The sequence below is a fragment of the Pezoporus wallicus genome, unplaced genomic scaffold (assembly GCF_028554395.1).
Source record: "Pezoporus wallicus isolate ANWC-B61680 ecotype Strahan unplaced genomic scaffold, APGP_CSIRO_Pwel_v1 contig_8013, whole genome shotgun sequence".
Taxonomy (NCBI): Eukaryota; Metazoa; Chordata; class Aves; order Psittaciformes; family Psittacidae; genus Pezoporus; species Pezoporus wallicus.
Window position 1 is genome coordinate 615,767 of NW_026636761.1, and position 26,725 is coordinate 642,491.

Consider the following 26,725-nt stretch of genomic DNA (forward strand, 5'->3'; position numbering starts at 1 on the left):
TCTTCTTACTTGTCTCGTAGGTGGGGTTCAGTTTGGATCGAACCAGGAACGATGGGTTCTCCACTTACCTGGTAAGAGATGTGAATTTGCTTTTCTAAGCTGGGGACATCTCATAGCTAACCTTACTCCAGGAATGGTTGGAAGAAGTAAAAGGGAGAGGCTTTAGGCATGGGCAAGTTGTTAAATATAATTCAGTTTTACAACTTGCTGAGCTAAGAGTAGTTATCTCTACATGGAGCGGGGGGAAACATGTCCCATTTCTTATAAACAGGAGTGCACTTCAAAGGTGTTTTCCTTCTATTACCAGGATGAAGAAGTGGATTATTGTATCTTGAACAAGAAACCAGATCAAGATGTCTCTGTTGTACTCTTACTTCTGGACTTCAAAACTGAAGTGTGAGTAAATAGTATACTCTACACTTTAAAGTTATTTATTCGGTTCAAGCTAGTGCAATACTTGTGAAATTTTCTTAAAGGCTTGGAAAGCTGCTGTGCATGTAGTTATTTTTTAATGGGTTACATGAGAGTTAAGGGGAGGTGAAAGTGAAAGAAAAGAAAATCTGTGGTATAAAATGGTCCAAGAACTCTTGCAGGATAGGGGACATAGGCAGAAGGATGATACCTTAATTCTGCTTAAGGCATAAACTTGAAGTCTTGGGTCACTTTTGCAGCTCTTAACACTGGATATACCATTTTGTTGTTTGTCTTGAATTATCTTGAGTTTCATGGAAATACCTTTGAGGCTGCATTGCTTTCTTTTGCAAGAACAACTGTAACTGTTTGTGTGGAAACATAATGTCTAATGAGACTCTGGTTACCAAAACTGAATAAGCTTATTTTTGTTCAGCTGCTCTTGTATTTGATGTAAAGATACAGCGTGACTTTTGCCATAGTGATCAGTTCAATGCCAGGTTGCTTTAAGTCATGATCTGGTGCTTGTCTATTCTCTGTGGTAAAAAAACCAAACAAGTTGGTTTTCCTTTATTTGGTATATGTAGGCTATGACAGCCTCTTTATGAATGTTTATTTATTTTAATTTGGAATAAAACCTCTTTGTCTTACTTGTTTAGTGTGAAAGTACAGTTTTCTGCGGAAGCTGCTTCTTTGCTACCTAAAATTTCATTCATATCGGAGGGAAATGCTACTGCATTAAGCACCAAGCTGCTAAAAACTTCTGAACAGAGCAGTGATTCTGATAAAAGTCCTTCAAAGACCAGCCCAGATACAGACAGCAAAGGTAGGCCTGCTAAACCTGACCTATATGTGCTGTCACTGAGAGTTCCTGGTTGATGTGGATCCAGCAGTGTGTTGTGGTCACATTTTTGGGGTTGGGACTGCTGAGCAGCCTCATATGAAGTAGCCTGAGTCTGTCTTGGCCCATCGTGTTCACAAGCCTTTTACTATTGTCAAAACATTTGCATGGTTGTTCTAACAAGTCAAGAGCTAAAGCTTGGTGGCACTGAAGATGATTGATCTGATGGCTCTAGTTTTGCTTTTTCTTGCATTAAAAACTGTAGCATGCGTGTTGACAGTGCACTGAGGTACAGGAGCCAAAAGCAAAGCTGAAGTCTTGAACTTTAGCTTCCTGGTAGAATGCGATGACCTTATGTTTGAAAAGCTTCTCAAAGAAGTGGAGTGAAATTGAACTTGACATGCTGCTCTTTTGAAGTTTCCTGTCAGTATAAGTTTCTCAAGTTCAGAACAGAGATTGACTTGGCAAAGGTCACCTCTGCTTTTGGATTTTCTTTGATTGTTTTTTTTTTAATGGGGCTTTACTTAGGAGAGAGCTGAGAACTTTTTCCTTACCCAGGGCTAATTGTAACTTCAGGGTGTTTGTCAGGCCATATATTTATGTCCAGATTATCAGTGAGACTAACAGAATGTAGTCATAACATTAACAGTCATAGCTGTAGCCTGCATCTGTTACAGGTCATCTGCCTCCTGGATCACTGTAATTGGAGGGGTTGGAAATATTTCTTGGGTAGGCTTTTGTAGAAGGGTTAATAGTAGAGAAGCTGATTCTAGCATTTGAGGATGCATTCAGTATGAATGGTAGTTGGGGGAAGTCCTGGGAGAGTTTAAGGAGAGTCTGGAAAAGAATCCCTGTTAATGATTATCCAGGAGACTGACATGCAGACAACTATTAGAAAGATTTGAGTAAGGCATTTGCAATGTGTAAAAGGATGTCTAAATGCAAACACTCTAAATGTACTATTAATACTTTTATCTCTAGATAACAAGCCCAATCGAAGTACATCATCCTCCCAGGTAAGGAACTATCTGCTGTTCTCTTTCAGAAAGAACCTTGGTGATTACTCCAGTGTAAGCATAGCCAGAAAGCGGAGAGTGTTGTGTTTTCCTTAGCCTTCCTCCGCTGTAAATACACAAAATGCAGTTTTGATTGTCTGGATGATGGAGATAGCTGCTTCAATCTGAAAGTCTTTTCTCCTTTTCCCAGAGCATAATAGAACAAGAACATCCTGTTCACAATGACAGAGGAACTTTTTCGTTTCAGGTAGGGTGTCTGTCAGTGTCTGGTCTTAATGTGTGCTCTTTCACTTTATTACTGTGTGAAAAGTAGAAGTCTGTCAGAGATGCCTCTGATAGCTCAGGAAGTTTTTCAGTGGATGCTTGTTAAAAATAAATGCTGGAAATCTTTCTTTGTAAGGTGTGGAAGCCGTTTTGAAGTGCCTTTGGGATGGTGCAGTTCTAAAAGTCTCAGTCTGTGAGCCTCAGCATATTGAAGTTTACTGTGATACAGCTAGTGCATACAAATTGCTAACGACAAATAGCTGTGGCCTGACTGATGACTCACTTCAGGGGAAGATAATCTGTATGAAACCAGATTAACACTTTGTTTCAGCAGACTGGTTCACTGATGATGGTTACTATAGAACAAACTCATTTTAAATCTGTAATGTGACACAAATCTCGTTTGCATAGCTATCACAATTTGTATAATTGAAGGAAGAACAGAGTAGCTGCTCCAGGGCAAACACGATCAAAACTTTGTGCTTCATCATATGATATATGATTCAATATGATACTTCTTGGTATATTTTCAGTGAACTAAGTTACATACTGATACCTAAAGGTCTTTGATAAAGATCTCAGATTACCAGAGTGTATAATCATAGATAGGTGCAATGATTTTGCATCTGGAATTCTGTCGATATGCTGGTATCCTCTGAAAGGAACAACTGACCCTCAGTGACAGACATGTTTCATGCTTCAGCAGAGATGGCTTCTTACCAGGGCAACCCTGTTGTGAATGAAAAGAATGCTAACTTTCCTTTTCTTCATTTCCAGTTCTCTTTTAACATCAGCTCTGATAACCAAGAAGGTCTCTACAGCCTGTATTTCCATAAGTGTGTTGGCAAGGAAGGGCCAGCCAATGATCAGAAGCTATTTAGTCTTGATGTAAGTATAGCTTCTAAAGGATAATTAACTCATTCACTTAGACTGAAACATGCAGCTTTCAATTCTGGCTTTTATATCCATGAGTATAAAACACATGAGTGCATATATGGGGTGGGGAGTGGTTCAGAGTTGTGCATTTAATCTCTGTAGTGGCATTTCTGAAGGAAGCAACTACAGTAAGAAGCATTGAAATACTGGTTTAGCAGAAATGTCTGGAAGTCTGAAGAGTGCGTGTGAGCTGGGCTCAGTCTACGCAGTTGTGACTAGATGCTGTAATGAGATGGGAGCTAAACCAGCTGTTTGTGTTTTGCTATGCTCAAAAAGTCGCTTTTTTTCTTGACACAATTGCAGATGTTAAGGCTGTTGCTGCAATCAAAATTGTTGATATTTGTGGATTCAGTGTTTCTGACTTTTCTGGGCTAATTACAGATGCGTTTTGCAGTGTTGGAAGTGCATCTTAAAGACAAATGTCTTATCCCATTTAAGCATTCAAGGGTTTGGTCCTATGTTCTTTTGAAGCAGAGTGCATTATCACAGCTCAGGCTTTCCCTTTTTTCTCTTTCCTGTTCTGACACTGGTATGTAGTGAGGTATTCTGTAACAAATCCCCTCATTGACCAAGGTAACTCTCAGCCAGATCAGCCCCTGAGTTCCTTTTTACATGGGTGTGCTGATACTGCTGCAAGGAGAAAATAAGGAAACATGTAGGTGATAAAACTTAGCAGCCCTAATTTAGCTCAGACTAGGCTACATTAAATCTGCTTCTAAAGTTTTATGTTCTGAAGACCAGTTCTTTTTAATTGCTGTTTGCTGCTTTGACCTGCTGAAGAAATTGGAAAGGAAAGAAAACCTGGGTAACTAACCTGCTTGGTTGTATTTGTTGGTGCAGGACAGTTTAAGTACTGCAAACTAGTCTTGATGCATTATTTTAATGAAGTCCTAGCACGTATAACCAAGCTGTTTTAGGGCATAAATAGGATGTTAAATAAAGCTTCTGTTTTCTCACACGTTAATAGGCTTGCAGAAGAGTGCTTCCTTTCTCTTGCCAGGTGAAGAAATCCACTGTAGTAAACCTGAGAGTGGGGTTTTCAGCTGTGTATGACTCTCCACACCTAAAATCAGGACTGTGCTAAAAATCCTGCTTGTTTATGCAAGATTTTTTAGATACTGTTTATGTCAAAGATGGGCAAGCTCTGACATTTAGTATAGAGAACAAGTATTCTTTGGGAGAATTACTTTGCCTTCCTGAATTATTTGTATAATAGAAGCACTGGAAGGAACCGCTGGTTCCTTCTCTGGAAATTATCTTTTTGGGTGTGATTTTACAAAATATTTTGATATTCTTGAGGATGGAGAGTTGCTTTAAGAGTCTTATAACAGTCACTGCTTTAGAAAAGCTGATTTGAAATGAGTGAATTTGATGGGGAACTGTAATTGTTAACTCCGTGCTTTAGCAAAATGTGTTTTCAACTGTACATATAACACACCTTTAATATTCAGATAGAAATTACGGAAAAGAATCCTGAAAGCTACCTCTCAGCAGGTGAGATCCCACTGCCAAAGCTTTACATTTCCATGGCTATCTTCTTTTTCCTGTCTGGGACTGTATGGATTCACATACTTCGTAAGCGCAGGTAAGTGGACTGCTTCAATGTGAGTGAATGTATAGGCGTACCTTCTTTGATTGGGGGTGGGGGGTGTTATTCCTTATATAATGCCTAATTCACAGTCAGATTTCATCACTTAAAACTCCAAATCTGGCTCAATATTGTCTGCCTAACACAGCTTATACTGAAAATAACTACTTCCATCAGTATCATGGTTGCAGACCATTGTTCTGAAGTTATCAAGTATTACGTGAAGAAATTCATATATTGTAGCAGCAAATAAACAGGAAACTTCCTGTAGCTGGTGACAAAAGGAGAACACTATTTGAAAATAAATAACAAGAAAAACTTGATCAAGGGATTCTTTGTACAGGGAATGGCAGTTTATGGCAGTGGAGATCCATAAACATTTTGTGGATGGTTGAAAGTGGTAGGAATTCCTAATTGAAAACCATTCTTCTTCATAGTTAAAACATAGCGACAGAAGCACCTGTGATTCCGTTTTGGTTTTTCTTCTGACATAGTCTGAAGTTCACTGGGTGGCAGGATTACTTGGCAGCCTGGGGTTCACTTGGTGATCAGATTATTTGGTAGTTTGAAGGTCAGTTGGTGATGTCGATTTGGTGAGTCTGGAGTTCACTTGGTGGTGTAGAGTCTTGGGGGTGGAGTGATACGCGTTTGAATTATGTTTAGCAAGTTTTCAAACAGTTATGGTCTATATAGGCAAGATGTTCCTATGAATTGCTATTTTTAAATAACCCAAGTGTTAAAAATAGAGCTGCAGAGCATGTAGTTGAAATGTTGTTCAGAATGTTGCAAAACTTGGACTGCAGCATTAAAGGCAATCCTTTTACACTAATAGTCAGCTCAGCCTGGGAATTACTGTTTGATATTTATAGGTTTTAAAGAAATACCCTTGGGAACTGGAATTATTACTGCTGGCTTCTAATTGATGCTCTTCCTTTTTTTTTCTCCCCAGAAATGATGTGTTTAAGATTCACTGGCTGATGGCAGCCCTCCCTTTCACAAAGTCTCTGTCCTTAGTCTTTCATGCAGTACGTATAATGTCTCTGCCTTCAGTTACTCAGCAAGGAAATAGAAACATGGAATCCAGGCCATGCTGTCAGGGAAATCTTCTTTGTGGTGGGGGAAGAATGGGAGGGAGAGAAGTGTCTTTCATATTGAAGCATTGGAACTCAACTGCAGCTGTTTGGTTAATTCAGTTTTCATCGACAGATTCTGACTTTAAATATAATCGAGATTGTGGCCTGAAGTGATGAGGCAGCAAGCATGCATTGAGGGTTCCATGAGTTCTAACGTTTTGGCCATCTGAGGCTAGCCTGAAAGCTTGAGCTGTGGTGTTCCAGCTACGTGGCTTGCTATAAATGTTAATAAATAGAATGAATGTTTGTAGAATTCAAGGGCACTACTTTAGATGAAATATTTATGGTGTACTGTAACAGACATAATGCTGTAAGCCTTAACACTTTCAATATGTAAAAGGCTCTATTGGGTTGTGTTGACTTTGCCTTTCCCCTGGAAAGGGCTCATAAACAAAGGTAATGGCAAGCTTTTCATCCTTCAGTGACTGTGCCAGCCATGATAACCGCTCCAAACATTTTTGGAGTCTAATGAACTGAATCTCATTTCCCATGAAAATGAAACTAGAAAGCCTCTAGTCACCCAGTGCAACTGAAGTTGAACAATGAATGAATAAATAGGTTTAAAATGCAGTTGTTTAACTATAGCTAAGTGTGGGAGGTGTGTGGGAAGGAAATAGATTGTATAAGATATATCCACTAATGCTTGGAAAATTACCTCATTATTGCTAAACAAAACTAGAACAAGTTAGGAAGAGCTGAGTTTGCACACACTCTTTGGAAAATGAAACTTGAGGTGGCTGTCAAGCAGACCTATTTTATAGACATGGATGGGGTACTGATGAGCAGCTTGTAAAGTAAGACACTGTATTTTCTGCTTCCAGATCGACTACCACTACATTTCTTCTCAGGGATTCCCTATTGAAGGCTGGGCTGTTGTTTATTACATCACTCACCTGTGAGTATTAGCAGATTGTGGTGGATTCAGACAATGGAATTGAATTCCCCATGGGGCTGCCACCTCCTGAGTAAACTGGAAAATTGCTGATTTTTTGGTACTATGGTCTGAATGACAAGACAACAATCAGCCCTGTGTGAAGGGGAAAGCTCTGCTTACAAAGGGCAGCTGCAGAGAATTGGCACTTATGTCTGTGGAAGAGTAAAAGGATAAGCAATGCTTTTCTTTGTTCATAGCAATATTCAAGTATCTAATTTGCTCTTGATGTGAATGGTAAGAGGGTACAGCTGCAAGTGTTTTCTCTTGTTCAGGGTGGTGAATGGCTGACTCCCCCAGGAAAAGATTGTGTATATTGACAGTTGTGAATGGAGCATAATGCTGCTGTGATACACAGTTGTAAGCAAATACATCTGCTTCACTGTTGTAGGATAAGCACTTGCCAAAATTATGAATAGCAAGGCATTTATTTGGGCTTGTGGCTTCACTGACTGTAGAAGAGAACCTGGGCAGAAGAGGAAGTGGGATCAAGTCTTACTGCAGTATCTGTTTCTCTTTCAGACTGAAGGGTGCTCTTCTGTTCATCACTATTGCTCTGATAGGCACAGGCTGGGCTTTCATTAAACACATCCTGTCAGATAAAGACAAAAAAATCTTCATGATTGTCATCCCACTTCAGGTGAGGACTGAGCTGTGTCAGTACTTCCTGCCTTGTGGGAGAGCTGCTCCTACAAGCTGTATGAGGCTGTGAATCCTTTACCAAGTACCATGTAGTTACTGCATTTGTAATTCTCCTGGTTATAATAAAGTTGAGCTGGGATTTCCTGGGCCCTAAGTTACACTTTTCTCCCTATACTGAGCGTGAGATAATGGTGAACAAATAGTGTCAGCAAATGAACAACTAGCTATGAGGTAGGTTTATTCATGCTGGTGCAGAACTTGGGCTGCAGAACAGTACTAAGCAGAGATAATAAATGAAAGTTTTCACTTCTGACATGCTTGCTGAATGGGCTTAAGAAATAAAGAAGGTCGGGGGGGAAATGGGGACTTTTAGGCTTGCTGGGTCTAGGGAAACCTTTCCAGCATGTTTAAAGTGATCAGTACTTGTCTCCTGCTCCAGGAACTGAAGTACATAGGAGGGCAGCACTTCTCTTTCTTGTTGTAGCTAGAACAGCTTTTCTGCTGTTTCCAGATGGGGTCCCTTACTGAACTGCAAAACAAGAAATAGATTTACTGTTTGAGGCTCTTAGAGCTCAGCTGTGGAGCTCAAACATAGTCAGTGTCCAGTTTGAATTACTGGTTTAATTGAGTATAGTGAGTTTAGCTATATGTGTCCCGTTTATTTTAATAGGTTTTGCTCTTTTTATCTCTGATACAGTAGATTCAGCATAGCATATAACAAAAAGGACTACTTTCTGAAGTCAGTAGAAATAAGTTCTAATCAGTTTCATTTCTATAAATCCCATGCAGATGCTGCTGAATATGTGACTTTCTTGACACAGAGCTGCAGTAGGCTTATTGATGTTACTGAATAGGCTCTTTCTGCAACTGTGTGACAGCTTTTGCTGAATTGTCGGCCTGTATCTAGTATCTCCTTGGAAAGCTGCTAAAACCATTAAACATGTTTTTGTCCTGTAGGTGCTAGCAAATGTGGCATATATTATCATAGAGTCAACGGAAGAGGGGACAACTGAATATGGGCTGTGGAAAGAAATTCTCTTCCTGGTAGACTTGCTATGTTGTGGAGCCATCCTGTTTCCAGTGGTATGGTGAGTCACTCACTGTATGTGTTCCTTGGTTTTTAAGTCTTTATGGCTTGAGCTGTTTCAGAATTAATGGATATGGACTGCTAAGTAGAGCTAAATTGTTGCCAAAGCAAAAAAAAGCCAGTCCTTTAGAGTCAAGCTTTAAACTGTATGTGTCTTAACACTTCAGCCTTGTCTGTGGAGCATGCTTGTTCTGGGGATGTTAAAGTGAAGCTAAGGTAAGGTGGGTGATGATTTAAGTGTGGCCAGCACAGTGCTTTTGAAACTTGGAGTTCTGCAGAAGTACTAACTCTTACAATGACAAACAGGATTTTGCTTTACTGGCTGAGGCTGGAAACTAGGCTGCTAGATTTAAAACCAGTAGTGCTGTCTAAGATCAGTGCTGCCTTCAAGCAGAGTGGCTGCATTTTTTACTTGACTGTTTAGAAGAAATAATCCCATGGGAAGCATCTCCCTGCCCTTCCTTCCACTCTACTTGGCAAGGAATAATGTTGGTTATATAAAACTCAACCAAAACACAGATAATTCAGATAAACACTATTGTTGCTTCTTGCCAATTAGCCAGAACATTTATCTTCTAAATTCATTTTAGTCTTAATTGAATAAACAGCTGGATATGAAGAAGCTTCTGGCTTCTTGGTTAGTAAACACACAATGCTATTTTTCTCCAGTATTTTACTGAGATGCAGAGTGAATATAAATGTCTAGCAAACATGTCATCACTCTAGAGTGTAACTCTTGAGCGTTTGTGAACTGTTTCATAATGCATGTGTTTGTCAGTATGAAGACAAAATACATGTTGCTGAATAGGCAGAAGTAAGCTTCAGCTTGGCTTGTAAGAGTGGGTTTCTGTTGTCCTCATACCCAGTTGTCCCCTGTGTAAGGGCAAAATCTTAACAGTGTTGGCAGCCTTCTGCCAAGGCTGGAAAATGTCTTCCAAGAAATATACACTACCTAATTATCCCTTCCCCTACTCCATCCAAAATGCTGCAGCTCTTAAGAGCATTTGGACATGGTAAATAAATCTGCAGGAATACTAACGTCCCTTGTAGACAGACTCAGCTTTCTTGTGATAAAGGTGGCTTATACAGTCACAGCTCTTACGACCTAATGCTAGAATTTATGCATCATACCTAATGATATCCAGGTACAGAACTTGCTTCCCATAAAAGAACTGTATCTGAAGAACAACTGCATTTGAGTGAGCTGTCATGTAACTGTATAGTGTGTAGCCACTGTTGCTGCATTGTCATGGTACCAACATAAACTGGCAGAGAAACCCAGGACGTAAAATCCTGTCCCTTTTTCATCTGGATAATGTTGCTGCAGCTGGTGGGCTGACTCATGAACAACTTGGCCCTTGAATTTACATTCCTGCAGGGTAGCTTCTGTTACATAAGTTGCCTATGTAGACATACAAGCTGTAACCAACTATCCAAATGAAAAGAGCTTAAAAGAGCAATAAGATGCCAAATGCTAGGCAGGACTCTGAGTAGTAGCTCAGCTTAATTGTGGAAGTGGAAAGCATTATGTTGGAAAATGCCCTAGTTTCTCACTCTGCTCTCTCCCTCCCACAAAGCTTTCTGTAGGCTGAAATAGGTTTTAGCAATCAGCTTTCTTAATCACAAGGAAATACAGATGCCTGAGCTGGGGAGATCATAGAATCTATGAATTAAGATCATCTAGTTCAACCCCATGCTATGGGCAGGGACGCCTCACACCAGATGGGGGTGAAATACATGCAGTGCCACGCACGCTAAGCACAGCTAATTACAAGCATACCCCAGTCATAAAGAGCTAACAAGGCTTCTCAGTGTTCTAGAGGGCTACAGTGAAAAGAGAGAGTAAAACTCATAGCTAATCCCCTCTCTTTTATTTTTCAGGTCAATAAGACATTTACAGGAGGCTTCAGCAACAGATGGAAAAGGCAAGTAACCTGTAGTGTCTTTTCTGTTGCATGCCGTAAGATAATGCCACAGTTTCAAACACATGATTTAAAATACGTAAACTAAAACTATGGATCTGCACTGTGTCAGTGTCACACTGCTGCTTTTCCTCAGTGGGCTCCTAGGAATAACTCTTGGAAAATGACCCTTCTCATGTGTTGGTTTGACCATCAGAACTTGTATGTGGAAGTAATTTTCTGGTACTTGCACAGCTCTCAGTGCTTGAGCTGGACATGACATCTTGATAGATTTGCCTTCTTTCCTCAGGCTTGAGTGTTCAGAAGCAGAACTAGAAATGAATTCCAGAATTGCTGACTATTAGTCAAAGTAGACCCCCTTATTTCAGTTTCTACAGAGGGAAACAAACGTGATTATGAGACAAAACAAACTGGCATTCAGTGTAACACAGTTCTTGACTTGTCCATGTTTGTACAGCAGCTTAAAGGACTGCTTATGTAAGGTTGTGTGTATTGTAGCACTGGAAGTGAGATGATGGATAGAAAGCAAATGTGGCTTCTGTAGAGTGTGCTTTCCCTGCCTTATCTGCTCACTCTATTGCAGATGCCATCCATGGAGCATAGCACTGGCTTCCTTGTAATCAGGCAGCCATTTCAATACTCTTGTCTTTCCTTTCTGGAGATAGACTCCTAGATCTGGATGCTTCTTCCAGTGATTTCCATGGCTTCCACTGACATCCTTGTAATGCAGCACGTTGCTTCTGTGGTCTAGTAGGTGAGATATAAGGCTGGATTCTGAACTCTGCTTTGTGCAGACCACACAGATAAGATCTTTTCTTGCTATCTGTTAAATTGAAACAATACTTAAGGTGAGCCCAGCATTTGGCTTTTTTTGAGATTCCATGTTGTTAAAACAAACAAAACCCAACCACTATACACACACAAAACCCCCATAAAATCTGAAGGGGGAAAATATTAATATGTAACAGAAACCAAGGTAGAAGAGGTTAGTATTGATGATGTAACATGAGTATTATTGGCAGCTTTCTCATCAGTGTGCTCACCTGGGTGCAGTGACATTCACCAATGACTTAGTTTTGCCTTGTCATAGAATCATAGAATAATTAGGGTTGGAAAGGACCTTAAGATCATCTAGTTCCAACCCCCTCCAACACCTTACACTAAATCATATCACCCAAGGCCTCGTCCAACCTGGTCTTGAACACTGCCAGGGATGGAGCATTCACAACCTCCCTGGGCAACCCATTCCAGTGCCTCACCACCCTAACAGGAAAGAATTTCCTTCTTATATTCAATCTAGACTTCCCCTGTTTCAGTTTTAACCCGTTACCCCTTGTCCTATCACTACAGTCTCTAATGAAGAGTCCCTCTCCAGCATCCCTATAGGCCCCCTTCAGATACTGGAAGGCTGTCCATTGAGCATATGCTCTGGAGTGCTTATGCTCTTACTCTTAAAAGGTCTGCTTGAATTTAGACACTCCTTGAAGCAATATCTTTCTTCTGAACTGAGGACTTCACATATGTAAGGCCTGATTCTTAGCAGAAGCCGCTGTCTGTGATTGTAAAGGGAGGTCAGTGTTCCTGTAACCAAGGCAGAACTGTTGGGGGCAGGGTGGGTCTGTGACTATTCCAGTACTGAGCACTCAGCAACTAGTGCTCATAACTGGGACACAAACCCTCTAGATTTGAGGGGCCTCAAGTGATCACCCCATTGTCATTGCCAGCCTTGTACTTGGTGGTTCTTATCACAAGATGGTGCTATGGAGTTTGCTTAACTTCGGAACATACTGACAGCAAAGCAAGGAGGACAACAGCAGGGATGTTCGGCGTAGACTGGACCTGGTCACAGTTCGTTGTGATAGGTGAACTCCAGATATGAGTAAAACCAAGCAGTACTAGAGGATGCATTGTAGTGTGTAATGGAGGTAAAAGAAAATGGGAGATTTGAGAAGAGCTGATTGTATCTTTATAGCTAGTCAGTGCTAGGCACGACAGCGCTTAAGGATTGTTCTTGGTCCTCTGTTTTGTGTTATTCCCCACGGCTAATCACACTTGTGAATATTGCTTCTGGATCACCTACTGCTGTTACCGTGCTTTACCTTCTGATGTTACGATCTGTAACATCACGTTAGAGATGATTGATCCTACAAGATCAGTAATTCTCTGTTGAGAGGGACTTAGCAGCTGTGTTATGCTGTACTAAAAAGAATAGCTAAGGAAAAAATGTTCAGGGAAAACATTGCATAGGCTGCAGCAGATTGTTGACAGGACAGCCACAGTGCTGGGACCTGCTTCTGAAATACAGCGTGGTTGGACTGTTTAGAAGCTGTTGATAGGAGCCCACGGGGAGCAAGTGAATGGCAACGTGATACCAGAAGCAGAATGTTATCTAACGTTGTCATGCTGCTAGTGTGCCTGTTTGAGAAAACAAAAAGTGATTTGGTTGCACTGTAATAAGATAAAATCAGTCATGTTGGGCTTATCAATGAATAGTCTTGATCAGAATCACATGCTCTTAACTCTGTAGGCTTCCCTTGGAGGCCCTGTTCTGCAGAGGTGCTGCTCTGTGTCTTAGCTTCTCATGAGAAAAGTAGGATCAGTGCTAACTCTGAAATCACCAGCATTTGGGTTTTTCCACAGATGAAGATGGTTTTCTGCTGAAGTGGTAAAAACTACTGAGTCCTCTCACATGCAGTTTAACTGCTGCACTGCCTGTACTGTGGTTAGAGCTGACAGTCTTGTGCAGACAGTTTTAGTTGGACTGCCTATTGCTTGTAAGGATTTATTGTCTAGTATTACCTCAGAGACAGTTTTCCCTGTTCTTTCACACAGGCTTCATTAACTTATAGGGTGTCTTGGGGAATTATATACTATAAATCCAAGAGCTGTTTTTTCTGACACTGAGTCTTCTGGTGACCTTCTCGCTGGTGAGAAAAACCTAAAGAAAATTGGTTTTGCTTCTTTGCGTCTATTAGAACTAACAACTCCAAGGACTTCATGGCTCAGTATCCTGGTGGTGTTTCCTGACTGTCTGTCTTGTCCTCTTCCAGCTACTTCACAACCTGTTTATTAGATAGCATTCCCTTGGGTCAAGTGCAGGCATGACTGCAGTGTGTGTGACTAGACTATAAACGAAGCAGAAGGCTGTCAGGACTACCTGTCTTTCAGTCTTAACAGTTGTTCTTGCCATAGACCTTTGTAGTAGCAATGTACAATTACTAAAAAGGCTTGTTATATGTAGCAGTGATTTGTAGCCACTAAATAATGGCCATTTAAACTTGATTTTTCTTTTTTAAGTGGGAAAGCTGAAGGAATAGGCCTAAACCCAGAATCATCCAGAGAGATACTACACACAGATGTTGCGAATTGCTGGTGAAGGGTAGGCATGGTGCAGTGATACAGCTGAGTTCGAGGTGTCTGGTTGTTACTTTTTTTCCCTTGAAGGTGATCTTTAACTCTAAAGCAAAGTATCTGACCTACACAGGCTTCTTATCGTGCACAGCAGTGGGTGTAAGCATCCCGGTTTTAGAAGTGTTTTTTTTCTTCCCCCTTTAAAAATCACCACCTTCAGACTTAAGCAAGTGCCTTGCTGCAGCTCTTTGGTCTGTCACTGTATCTTCTGTCAGCTGGAAGTACATGCTCTCTGCCCATTTTTAGGTCTGCTTTACAAATGTCTTGCAGATCTAAGGATATCAGCCTTGCAAACTGAACTGTTTGGGCTGGAAAGCTGCTCAACTGCCACTACCTTGTTTACAGGCATCATGAGAAAAGGAAGAGAGAGACTATGTTGTAGTAAACTTGCTTATTGTAGTTTGAAACTCAAAGTTGTTGGTCACTGGTCCTCTCTAGTCTTATAACCCACTCCTGTGTATCATGTCATCTGTATGAGGGAGGATCGGAGGTCTGGAAATGCCGCTGCAGGTTTTATTCTGCTTGTACCTCTGTGCGTGTGATGAGATGTGAAACTGGGTGCAGTCTGATCACGAACTCTTAGCTATTTTCCTGAAGCACTGCAGCGTGTCATAGTTGGCAGCAGAATTAGGGGAAATACATTGCAGTGTGTAGCTCCCAGGCAGCATTCCCTGTGTGCTGTGCAGTGGGCAAACAATGATTAATGCTTTCACGGTTGTCCCCGTGTCAGGAAAAACCATTTGCTGTTTTCAGCATCTTCCTGCTTCTGTACCATGAAAATGCTGTGAACGAAGAGCCTGGTCCTGCCTGGTGCAGAACACCCTCTGCTCAGCTGAACTCAGCAGATGCTGGAGGCAGTGGCTTCGTGGAGACCCGTGATAAAACACCTCCGCAGCTCTAGTGAGGAGGAGGGGGTAAACGTGCTCTAGGCAATACATGGGCATCTCAAACCTTGAGATAAAGCTTTAGTGATTTAAGTGTCAAGACCTCAATGGATAGCACTGGAGAGCCGGGAAATGTTGAGAAATGCAAGCTGAGAAGTGAAATAAGCCTGTTGTGTTCCAGCATACCATTTCTAGGCACCCTAGATAGCTACCCAGGGTTGACGTAGCAGTTATGTGTTGGAGATACATTGCTTATCCTGCACTTTGGACTCCCTTCTGACCCTGGTGGGGAACTTCTGTGCCAAGTGGGTAATGTATTTCAGAATATTGAAGATTAACAAGTCTGTACCACCTTCTCATGCGTGACACTGAGACTTACTGCATCTGGTTGCTTGACCTCTTCTTTTAGTATAGGAATGCTTTTTGGCAGAGTGTTATAGAGATTATAGAGCCATACTTCTCCGAGTTACTTCTGGAGTTGCTTTTTGAGGTCTATAACTATGTGTGTGCCTTCATTCTTGGGGAGAATAGTAAAAAAAAAATCCATTTACTATTTGGTAACAGCACAGATTGCACCTCAAATGCACCAGAGTTAGTACAGCATGCAAAGCATTGTGGAAATATCTAGCTGTACTTCAGTGTGTTCACTTCAGATGCATTATGGTTTGCCCTTGCATACTGTAGTGTCTGGACTTGAGCTCTCTGTGCCCTCAGCGCAGTCCTGTTACTGTTATTGCACACATTCTAAAAAGGTCAGATTGATTCATGAGAAAGTTATTGTCTGGTGTGTAAAGCTGTAGTGGATGGTGTGACTGTTTTTCTCCTGTCTTACAGGCTGTCTCAGCATTTGAAATTAGCACGGGGCAACCTGAAAAAGGGACTGATTATTAAAGTACTGTGGTATACTGGTTTGATAACTGTGGATCAGACTATTGCAGACACAAGCTGTTAAAGTAAATGGTGATAAAGGGGGAAAGTGAGGGAGGCAAGGTATAGATGTTGTCATAAACCTTTCTTGGAGGATGGCTTTCATCTTTTTAATTACTCTATGAAAGGAATGGAACACAGGGCTGAATTAATTTGTAAAATCTTTGGTAGGAAGTCTCTGCTTTTTTGTTTTTTTACTTCTCTGCAGCTAAGTACTGTTCCTTGGAGAATGGTTATCATACTTGAAACATCAATTTACCCAACCTTTACTGCGTGCAGTGATTGCTGCTGTGTTATCACAGCTTTACAGGTTGGAGCTGCAAGTGATTCAAGTTGTGACAGCTGCTGGCCTAGCCTCTGTCCTTGGAAATGTTGCTGTCAGTGTCTGGACTGCCAGGCTGAGGTGAATCGAAGTCTGAAAGCGTCCAGCATAGCAGGACTCAAGTGTTGCTGCCTGGAGCACGTTCAGCCTGTGAAGAAGCAATTCACAGGCGATGCCAAGCAATGATGATTTTAGGTTTTTCTCCAGAACAGTTTGTGCTGTAACTTTGAGCTGTTTAAAAAAAACTGGCAGAATGGTGTAGGCATGCATTAATATTGGCTTCAGTATCTGATAGTGAAGTATTCTTAAGTAGAGGCAGCTAGAGGAGAGCACCTCATTGTGATAAAGGAGGAAGCCTGCTTCCAAAGGTGGCTCTTCAGTCTTTCTACCTAGTGGCGATTCTTTTTTTCCACCCCTTACCCTTCTTACTCATGCTCAGCCATTTTAGATGTTTGGATGTACCAATTTGTGACTGTTTGGTATTGATTACCATGATGAGTAGGTGAGATATTGAGCTGTGCTCTGTCAGCTGGGAGAGGTGGCATTGTGACACTTCACTTGGCAGCCAGATCGTTGGCTTCATGATCCTTTCCTCCTATGCACTGCATGAATCCAACAGAAATGACTCCCCAGCTCACTCAGTTGTTGACTGTAAAGCACTGATGGCCTGGCAGTTTGAATCACAGCTGTTGAGTTGGTGTTCCTTTAACTGCAAAGCCTGGTAATTCTCATGGCCTGTCATTGCACCAGTTGGTGGCAGTTCTTGAAGATGGATGCGTTGAGTTCAAAATAGATCCTTCTGTGCATAAACTGGTACGTGGTAAATCACAGGATCTTTGTGGTTGCACTTAATGTAGCTCTCCTTTAAATAGGACAGTATTGCTTCCCTGATTCGCAATTTAATGAGCTTGTTCTGCATGTTTAGGTGCTCTAATTTTTCTCCATGAAAGGCTTTTATCATTAGGTTATCTGGTAGAGCACTAGACCCATAAAGCCTGTAAGTTTTTGCTATTTAAACGCTGGAAAGTAGCTTTTGCAGGGGGTGAAAATGAAGGAGAAGTAGCTAAGCCAATGTCTCAGTAGCTAAGAAGGATTTAGTTAGGTTGTTCTAGCTGTTCTAGGTCTTGCCATCTGTTGCCCTGTGAAGTTCTCTGTGCTTCACTGCTGGTACTCTACAGATGCAAGTGTAGAGCTTGGCAGTGCTTTCTGGAGTCCAGGACTGAATATTGCAAAGCAAATGCTATTCTGTGTTCAGTGTTTCATATTGCAGTTCAAAAGGGATTATGCTCCCAAAACTGGGAGTTAGTGTGACGTACTGTGCCATAAGATTGACCCCATGTGCACAGTCTTGCCCAAAGTCAACCCAGTTGGACTGGTGTTCAGATGAGCATTGCAGAGGAGGAGTTTTAGCTGCATGGAAACAGTCCTTCTCAAATAAGATTTGCTTTTTTCCTCTTGAGCTCTGGCCCTGCTTTCTCTTACTGACATTCCCTGTCTTCTTGCAGAAGTTAAACATGCTGTTTGGAAATACATAGAAGTCACTAGCCAGCACTACATCAAAACTACTTTTAGTAGCTTAGTTTTATCTACCTGTCAGCTAGTTTATGGCTTGTGCTATTGTTATAGTACATCTGCTGGAACAGGGTTTGTATCTGTCTCAAGGTGTCCATAGCTTTCAGTGGTTTTCCTGGAACACTAAAGGTAAGTTGGAAAGGGACTCTTGATCTCTGGATTATACAAAGTAAGTTTAAAACAGAACGTTGTGTGTCTTCACTGCAGCTAATGTCATGGGAGCCTTTAAGGGTTTGAGTGATGCATTTGACATTACCTTTCCGTCAGAAAAGCTTCATTTTTTTTCTGCTGCAGGAAGTAAAGCATTTCTCTGGTGGCTATTAGTCCTCCTCTTTCTTATGCATAATACTGCAGTTTTCACTGTTGTGAACCTGGAAGATCTTATGTGCAAATCCTTGCAAAAATCTGCTTTTTGCAGTGGGTGATTTCCGTGAGGGAGTGCAGGCAAACTTAAGCACAATGTGTTGCATTTCCACATCTGAAAAAACAATGGAGGGCTTGAAGTGAATACCAACCAGTGAGCGTGTAGCAGTACTTTCTAACTGGCAACTTGTATTCATTGACTCTAAATTGCATTCCTGTATGCTGTCAACATATCTTGGACTCTTTGCCTCTGTTGTCACAAAAGCATCAGGAGTCTGTGTTTGTGATGCACCTATAAAACCTGACTGTCAAACCGGAGTTGACAGCTCTTCCATCTGCTGTTGACCTCTGCTCATTCCCATAAATATCTCTGTGTTCCTCAAGAGCTGATATAATCTGTCCAGTGAACACAGGTTCGCCTGAGGCCCCAGCTTACATGGTTTGTGAACTGAAACACATGCATTTGCTGGGAGAACTATTTAGTATGACTTCCCATTTCACTTGTAAGTTGTGACTGAGCTACAAATGATGGAGGATACTACTTGCTAAAATACTGCTGCTGCTGTTCAACATGGTGTAGTGGTTTCCAGCGCCGCGGTTTCGTCGGAGTCGCTCAGATCAGCTGAAGGCACAGAGCAGGTCAGGAAGTAATCTAGAAAAGATCTGAATCTTTTAGGAGGCAGTTATCCTGCTTTTGGCTGAGATACTTCCTAGTAGCTGGTACAGTGCTGTGTTTTGGTTTTAGTCTGAGGATAACATTGATAATGCACCTGTGTTTTAGTTGTTGCTGAGTAGTGCTTACCCTAATCAAGGGCTTTTGAGCCTCTCGTGCTCTGTGCCAGGAGGGAGCATAGCCAGGACAGCTGACCTGAACTAGTTAAAGGGATATTCCATACCATAGATCATCATCAGTATAGAAACTGGGGAGATTTGGGTGAAAGATCAGTTATGTGGTACTTAGTTGCTGTGTGGGATTAAACCATGACAGCAATGTGGCATGGCCCTTCTGGCAGGAGTGAGGTGACAGTATGTAGTTAGCTATATATGGATAGAGGAAGGTTCTGTATTGCAGAGTGCATGCATATGAAATTTAGTGTAAAGATGATCTCAGTGAATTGCCTTTTTAAGAGAGAGTGCACCCCAGCCTGGGAGGTGTCCAACACATAGACAAGTTGGACTGGCACTCCTTGGAGCACCCAGTGGGCTGTGGGACAAACCCCCTAACCTGGGGTTACTTGAGTCCTGGTTTTGACTACTTCCTATTTGCAGACAAGCATCAAAAGAAACAGTCTCATTTTAACAGTTTTCTGATGGTCTTTTGTGTTCTCTTGATAGCTGCCATTAACCTAGCAAAGCTGAAGCTTTTCCGACATTACTATGTTATGGTAAGTAAAACATCTGTACACCTGCATACAGATGTACATTTAAATCCAGAGTACTTGGAAGCCACTCAAGGCTTTTAACGGATTACTTGTTGGAAGCTACAATAGCTGGTGGATATGGTGGAGATGTTCCTAGTTCTGTGGCAGTGCTCTGCTCTGGCGTCTTGGTCAGCTGGGTTATAATCCTCGAAGCAACTTCCTGTCTTTTCATAGTGGTTGCCTCCTGCTATCTTTAAATTGGTTCCAGCTATTTGTAATGCTTCCTGATTTCCTCTGGAGACAGCTTGAGCTGCCAGTTGAATTGATGGGCTTGAATAACGTACTGTAAACTTGCTAAAAATTAAACCTGGGACCAAATGGTGCCTTGAGATGCATGTGTGCAGTTTCTGATTAAGTCTGTGGGAGCCATGAGCATACCTCCCAAGAGAGCCTGAGCCTCTTAATGATTTCCAGCGGCCTCATTTCAGACTCTTGTAAGTAGGAAAAGTAATAAATTACAATCGTGATTCTTCAAGTTCTGCAAAATCGTAATACTTGAAGCATTTCCTGCTGTAACTTAAATATGTTAGCAACAGCTTGAGTCATTTGGATGTTCAACCAGCAGTAGAGCCCTCAGCCTACATCTTCCATGTTTATTGAGGAGCATAATAAGGCTAGTCTGAGTTTAATGAGTTGCTTGGGAATTGCTTGAGCTATTTCTCTGGAAAAAGAGGTTCTATAAGGATGGTGCTATTGTTCTCATGTTTTCTCCTTTCCCTTCCCAGATTGTGTGTTACATTTACTTCACACGGATCATTGCAATTCTCATAAAGATTGCTGTTCCATTCCAGTGGAAATGGCTGTACCAGGTATTTGCCAAGAAAGGAGAATACATCCATTTCTTTATTTCTTCTTATTATTTAAATATAACTGCATCAAAAAATATTTGACTATGAATAACTACACCATTGTTCCTCGTGTTGTAGTACAATGCCCCAAAGCACAGTCCTGCACCCTGTCTCCTCCTGAGTTTTAGCGCTAATGTGCCTAAGGTGATGGGAATATATGTTTAGTTTTATGTTTGTCCAGCCAGTCTGCTGGATTATACCAGAGATGTCTGACAGTAATTGTATTATTGATTTTTAGTGTTTCAACTTTAAAATGTCTGAAAGAAATTAATCAAGAACATACAAAGGGAGAAAAAGAACTCCTCAGGTTTACCTTGTGAATTGAGGCCCCGGGGAGCCAGTAAAATATGCTTTTGCTCTCCCATGTACAGGCTTATTTGCCTTGTGACTTTTAAATACTTGGTTTCTTAACATATAATCCAAGTAACTGTGCAGAGAGTCTTTGGAATACATTAACTGTTGAAAATACCAAAACAACATAGGGATGATAGTCTCTTCCCCCCCCTTTATTTAAAAGCCAAGTCTTGCTGTAGTTATTTAAAAGCACTGGAGTGATGGCTATAACTGTAACTGTATTTAAAGTGACAGGGGAAGCTGAAACAACAAAGGGCTTGACAGCCTTTACCCTGGGATTAATGATAACAGGACAGGAATTGCTTTGTTATTTCTGCTGTGGCACAGGCTTCTTGGCCCATTAAACCTTGAACTTCATGAATGAGGAGAAATGTTTCTTGACCATGAAGGATTACAGGACTGAACTTCAGTCTTATGTTTTTGCTTGCAGCTGCTGGATGAAATGGCCACCCTTGTGTTCTTTGTCCTCACTGGGTACAAGTTCCGTCCAGCATCAGACAACCCTTATCTACAGCTGTCTCAAGACGATGAGGATGACTTGGAGATGGAAGCTGTGTAAGAACCTTCCCCCCTCCTTATTTTTTTTACCTCTTCACTTGATTTGAGAAAAATAATGTTTAAAAACAGTTTACCTTAATCTCTCTAAATCCTCCTTTGAAAAAGATTAGGATCTGCCCACGTGTTTAAAGACAAGGTGTCTCTTTGCTGTGTGTTAAACTAATAAAGAGATTTGTGATATCCATAGGAGCCTCTGAGCTGGAGATTGCAGTTATGTGGAATAAGCTGGTAAAGGTTTTCATGAGGCAAAAAGATGCTCATGAAAATACCAAGTAAAAAAGCTTCTGTGTTCAATATATGTTGCTGAACACCAACAAGCCTTACAGATTGTGATGAATGCTTCATGGTTTAGAAAACAAACCACCAAACCAGCCACAAAAACTGTCTGCAGAGTATAAATGAGCCTAATGTAAGGTCCCTTCTGCCTTGTTGTTCAGCCTTTGCAGAAACTTAAGTTACACTGAGCTGAGGAGCTGGATTTTTACCAGTACTCTTCCCTGTTCTGTTCTTTGCTGTTAAACCATGAGGTACCATGCAGTAGGACCTCAGTCTGGAGAAATTATAAAGTAGGGCTCTGCTGAAGTCCCTGTCATTTTCTTTGCAGTGATTTTCTGAGGACTTAAAAAATGAATGGCATTTCTGTATCTATAATAGAAACTGCCCTAAGAAATTCAGCATGCAAGAAGTGTTGAATACAGCTATAAATGTGACAGACTCTGTTGCCTTAATAGGAGCCAAGCTAACCTAATCTCTTTAGTAGTCACACATTTCATGCATAATTGCAATTCATGTACAGGCTCAGAACCCTGTTCCTTAGAGTTTTTTCCACTTTGGCAAATCTCCTTTACTTGGGTGAAACAAATCAACATTCAGATTCTTATTGCGGGGGGGGGGGAAGGCAGAAAGTGTTTGCCATCATAGCTCAGAAAGAAATGGATCTTACTGGGAAATAGCTACAAGGTGGTTTGAATCATAGAATCCAGCCTGAAATGTCATGCAAGGAGGTTAGTTTCTCAGAAATACCTCTAGTAACAAAGATCATCTTTCCAAACACATACCTGTGTTTGCTTTGGGTCCATAAAATCTGTCATTGCTGCAGGTGAGATTCAGCTAGTGCATACTGACTTTAGAATCACAATCACTTAAAGGTGTTTAAAATGGTTGATGTCAGAAACTGGTTTTAGTTTGGAAGCTGGTAAATAGACAGTGCCTTTGTGATGCAGATGTTTGAACTTGAAGATGTGGCAGGATTTGGGATTATACAGAAATGAGCTTTATTCCTTTTTGCCTATTAGAATAAATTTCAACCGTGCATTACATGCTTAGTGATTTTTTTACTTGGGTTTTATTAGGACAGATGGTAACAGCACCTTTCAAATTTAGTGATTTCAGTAAATTGAAGAGGCTGCTATAAATTTAGGAGAACCTGCTAGAAATAAGCTGGAGAAAGTTTTAATGAACTAATCAAGTGATTTACATCTCCCCATAGTGAAATGGAGATTAGAAAGTCAAGGATCAGAATTTCCTGTGAGCCTCTTCCTAGTAAGGCATTTTGCCCTTTGCCTTGGGAGTCTCCATTGTTGTGCCTTTTGGCTTGTTCCCCTTAGCTTTGCTTGAATTCTTCTCATCTGATTCACCAGAAGTTTTACTCTTTTGGGCATGTGGCAGGGTGCAATCTGTGTCTTGTTCTCCTTTCACCAGCTGCAGCAGGGAGATTTAAGTTTGCACCTATTTGACAAGCATGGTGTATACACATTGTGACAGGTGAAGCACTACAAGGAAAGTTAAGTTTCTTGTTGATTTGGTCTTGCTGGTCCTAATTTTGCTTTTATAAATATTAAATGTTGTTTCTGTAGGGGAAAAATACCAAGGTTTATTTGAGCAAGTGACTAAGTGCCTGACAGCATCCTGACTAACCAGTGCATGGGTGTGTTTTGTCTTTCATGTGATAAATACTACTTGTGTTCAGAGGCTATGGCAGAAGTTAAAAGCCTCCATACTTCATAATGTCCTGCTATGTCTTACTGCCAGGTTTTATGGTTATTTTCCTCTGCAAGAGGACTTTTGTTAAAATCAGGCTCTGTAAAACAAAGGGAGAGCTGTGTTTTCCAAGCCTGCTTGTTTTCCAGCAAAAAGAATAGAACATTTTAAGTGTAACTGTCTAGCTTATGCCTGTTTTCATGCAGTGCAAACTAGACAAAGCTCAGTCTGGCAGTAAATGTAAATGTTGTTAAGGACAGTGTGGAGATCTGCAGAGTTTCAAGACAAACACAAAGACTAGGTGGCTGTGACAGGAGCAACATAAGGCACAAGCCTTTCCTCTGTGAGTTCTTGTAACTCTCAAAAACATAGTATAAATCAGGAGCAGCAAAGATAACTTGTAGTAAGTCATTTGAAGTAGCCTGCTTCTATCTTGGGAGAAAGTATCCCCAAATGGTATAGGACTTTCTTCAGTTATACCAGGCTCAACCAGGCTCTTCAGTTATACCAGTTCTCCTGATGGAGAGAAGAGCAAGATTATAACTAAACCTGAACTAAGGACCAGTCTGTTCTTTTTCAAGTAGGGTCAATAGCAATTCATCATCAACAAAGTGGCTTCTGTGTGTTTTCTTCTGGGCAGCCTCTTGAGCCCGTTCTGTCAGTATGTAGGCATGTCACTGACAGTTCCTTAGATTAAAGCAGTGTTTGAAAAGGTGCAGCCACACTTGGCAGAAAGAGTTGTCAGGCTTCCAGTCCTAATGCCATTTCTGGGGCATGAACACAAATATAAATGGCACAGTAGATGATGTGGGGGTGAGGAATGGGAAAGGAAGCAGGGTTTGGTTTGGGCTGCTTTATTCTTGCAATAAGTTATTTCATTAGCTCAGTAAATTTGCTTTAAATGTTAGATACCAAAGTGCTCTTCTAATGTCTTGTTTGAGAATGATGTTCATACATGCATGAGGGGCTAAGGTATTTTCACTTGAGGATGAATTGCAGGAGAAGCCATTAATGGTTTTGTTCTCAATTTGGTAAATCCATCTTACTGAGTGCGTAGATACTAACTTTGTTTCTCCTTGCCACCCAAAACAGTCTCAGCATAGTGAACTGTTGTGGTAACACTGGCCTACCTTTGCTTATGCTTTGGGATCTGGAGTTTCTCACTGAATCATGAGGCAATCTATTCTGTGCTGTGAAGTCCTGCTTGGTTGCTTTTCTCTGCTTTCTCCCTGTTTGTCATGGCAGGCTGATTCATGGTGCCCTTCATCAGAAGTGATTTTCTTCACCTAACACATCTTTCCCATGCAGAGGTCTGCTTTTTTGCTCTGTGGCTGATCAGTTTTCACTCCAGTTCACAATAGCTTGTGAAGGGTGGCTGCTGCCAGCATTGCAGGGGTTCTTGTTGGGCTATAAAACTAAACAAACACAAAAACCAGATGAAAAGACAGCTGAGATCCACCGCAGTGGAGGGCTGACGATGCTCCGGAATGCTTAGCCATTGCTTGATACCTTGGATACAGCACAAGTGGGAAGAATAAAGAACCCTGATATTTCCACAGCACGTACCACTGTGCAGTGTTCAGGGAGCTGCTTTTGTGCCTCATTTGTGATGGGTGTCCCTCTGACAGCCACAAAAATTCTCTCCAGAGGGAGATGGTTTAGTGAGGAGGATTTGTTACACTTTAACTACTGCTAGTTTGGGGGCTAGAAATGCAGATCAGCAAACTGCAGGTGAGGAACGCTTACTTGCAGTATTGCAGGTTAGAACTGAAGCCTTTGGGCTGCTCAGAGGGCTAGAATGAGAACTGCAGTGTGCTTGGTCTTAGTGCTGATACCCTTATTTTACTAAGCATTAAAACATGTTGGCTGAACTGACTTTGAGAGGGGGAGGACTCCCCCATTGTACACAATCTGAGACAATGAGGATTCAAAAGCTATGCCATACACTTGTAAGACAAGAGCAGAGCAATTTAAATGGTCTTTAAGTTTCCTTATTGAGGAATCCACCCCAAAATCTCTCCTAGTTCTTTGCTGTTGTTGCTGGAGGGAGACAGTAAATGGCTTCTGGTACAAATGACGTGACTTGACCTGGCAGCAATTTCAGTGTGTAGCTCTTTGTCCTGTCCCTCCGTGAGTGTGGGAAGTGGATCATTCCCTCTTAACCATATCCTCTCATCACTTCTGTTATCATCTCGGTGTGCAATGGGTTTGTAATTGTATTGGAGTGCAGTGCTAAAATCCAGGCTGTGTGCCAGGTGGGATCTTACTATCTGTGACTCAAGTGATAGGACTACTTTGGTGTCATGTATGTGTAGAACACCTATTTTTATATCCCAGTATGTCTGCTGTTGCATTGCTATGTTAGATGCTCATTTTTGGTTTGTAATCCGTTGTAATCTTCAGCTCCTTCCTGAAGAATAGATATTTAGCTCCTTACTCTGTAATTACAAAGTTGATTATTTCTGAAGACCAAACTTTGTAGCTGTCTTGCTACATTGTCCCATATTTTTCAGGCCATTACTTCAATTTGCCAGAATCTGTCTGCATTCTAGTCCTCTTCTCAAATACGTAGCTCTTAGTGTCTTCTGCAGATTTAATAAGCAAGTTCTCTATTCCATTACCCAGGCAATTACTGAAAATATCAAATAGAAGCGAACCTAGGACAGACCTTTCTGGAACCACACTCCGTGTTCTTTTGTTTTTGACAGGAAACCATTAAGTACATCTCAGTGCAGTTCCAATTAGTTTGTGCAGCTACTTTGGGTTTGTCTAGCTCACGTTTCCCCAAATTTTTTCCTTTGTGACTGTGGGCAAAAACCTTCGTCAGTGACGAGAACCTGGGAGATCTTTATGTTCTCTGTTCTGATAAGCTTGATGTGATCTCTTCCAGGCAAGTGTTTACTAATCCCATCTTTCTCCTTTAGGCAACATGCTTGCTTTTCTGCCTTATTTTTGTTTTTCATTTCAATAGGGAATAAAGTTGCTGTTTGAAAGGGTCAGAAGAGCACAAATCATAGAGTTGTAGAATGGTTTGGGTTGAAGGGATCTCAAAGCTCATCCAGTTCCAACCCCCTGCCATAGGCAGGGACACCTTCCACTAGACCAAGTTGCTCCAAGCCCTGTCCAACCTGGCCTTGAACACTGCCAGGGATGTGGCGGCCACAGCTTCTCTGCACCAGTGCCTCACAACCCTCACTTTCTTCCTGATAGCCAATGTAAATCTTTCCCTATACCTTAAGTTCATCTTGGCCTACTCTGAAGTGTCTGAACCGCTGATGATCCCAGTACTGCCATCGCTAGAGAGTCACTGAACA

At 41.3% G+C, this 26,725-nt stretch overlaps 1 protein-coding gene across 2 annotated transcripts in view; it reads left to right on the top strand.

The window, feature by feature from the left end:
• GPR107 (G protein-coupled receptor 107) overlaps positions 1–26,725 on the top strand; it is a 34,619-nt gene that overhangs the window by 5,828 nt on the left and 2,066 nt on the right. For both annotated transcript variants that reach the window (XM_057401534.1, XM_057401535.1), the window contains exons 3-17: positions 21–71; positions 308–396; positions 1,071–1,237; positions 2,234–2,268; positions 2,459–2,515; positions 3,310–3,420; positions 4,920–5,053; positions 6,006–6,081; positions 7,011–7,084; positions 7,643–7,760; positions 8,720–8,850; positions 10,731–10,774; positions 19,586–19,635; positions 20,397–20,480; positions 21,304–21,428. In XM_057401534.1, the coding sequence (XP_057257517.1) occupies positions 21–71; positions 308–396; positions 1,071–1,237; positions 2,234–2,268; positions 2,459–2,515; positions 3,310–3,420; positions 4,920–5,053; positions 6,006–6,081; positions 7,011–7,084; positions 7,643–7,760; positions 8,720–8,850; positions 10,731–10,774; positions 19,586–19,635; positions 20,397–20,480; positions 21,304–21,428 (1,346 nt within the window). The remainder of the gene's footprint in view (positions 1–20; positions 72–307; positions 397–1,070; positions 1,238–2,233; positions 2,269–2,458; positions 2,516–3,309; positions 3,421–4,919; positions 5,054–6,005; positions 6,082–7,010; positions 7,085–7,642; positions 7,761–8,719; positions 8,851–10,730; positions 10,775–19,585; positions 19,636–20,396; positions 20,481–21,303; positions 21,429–26,725) is intronic.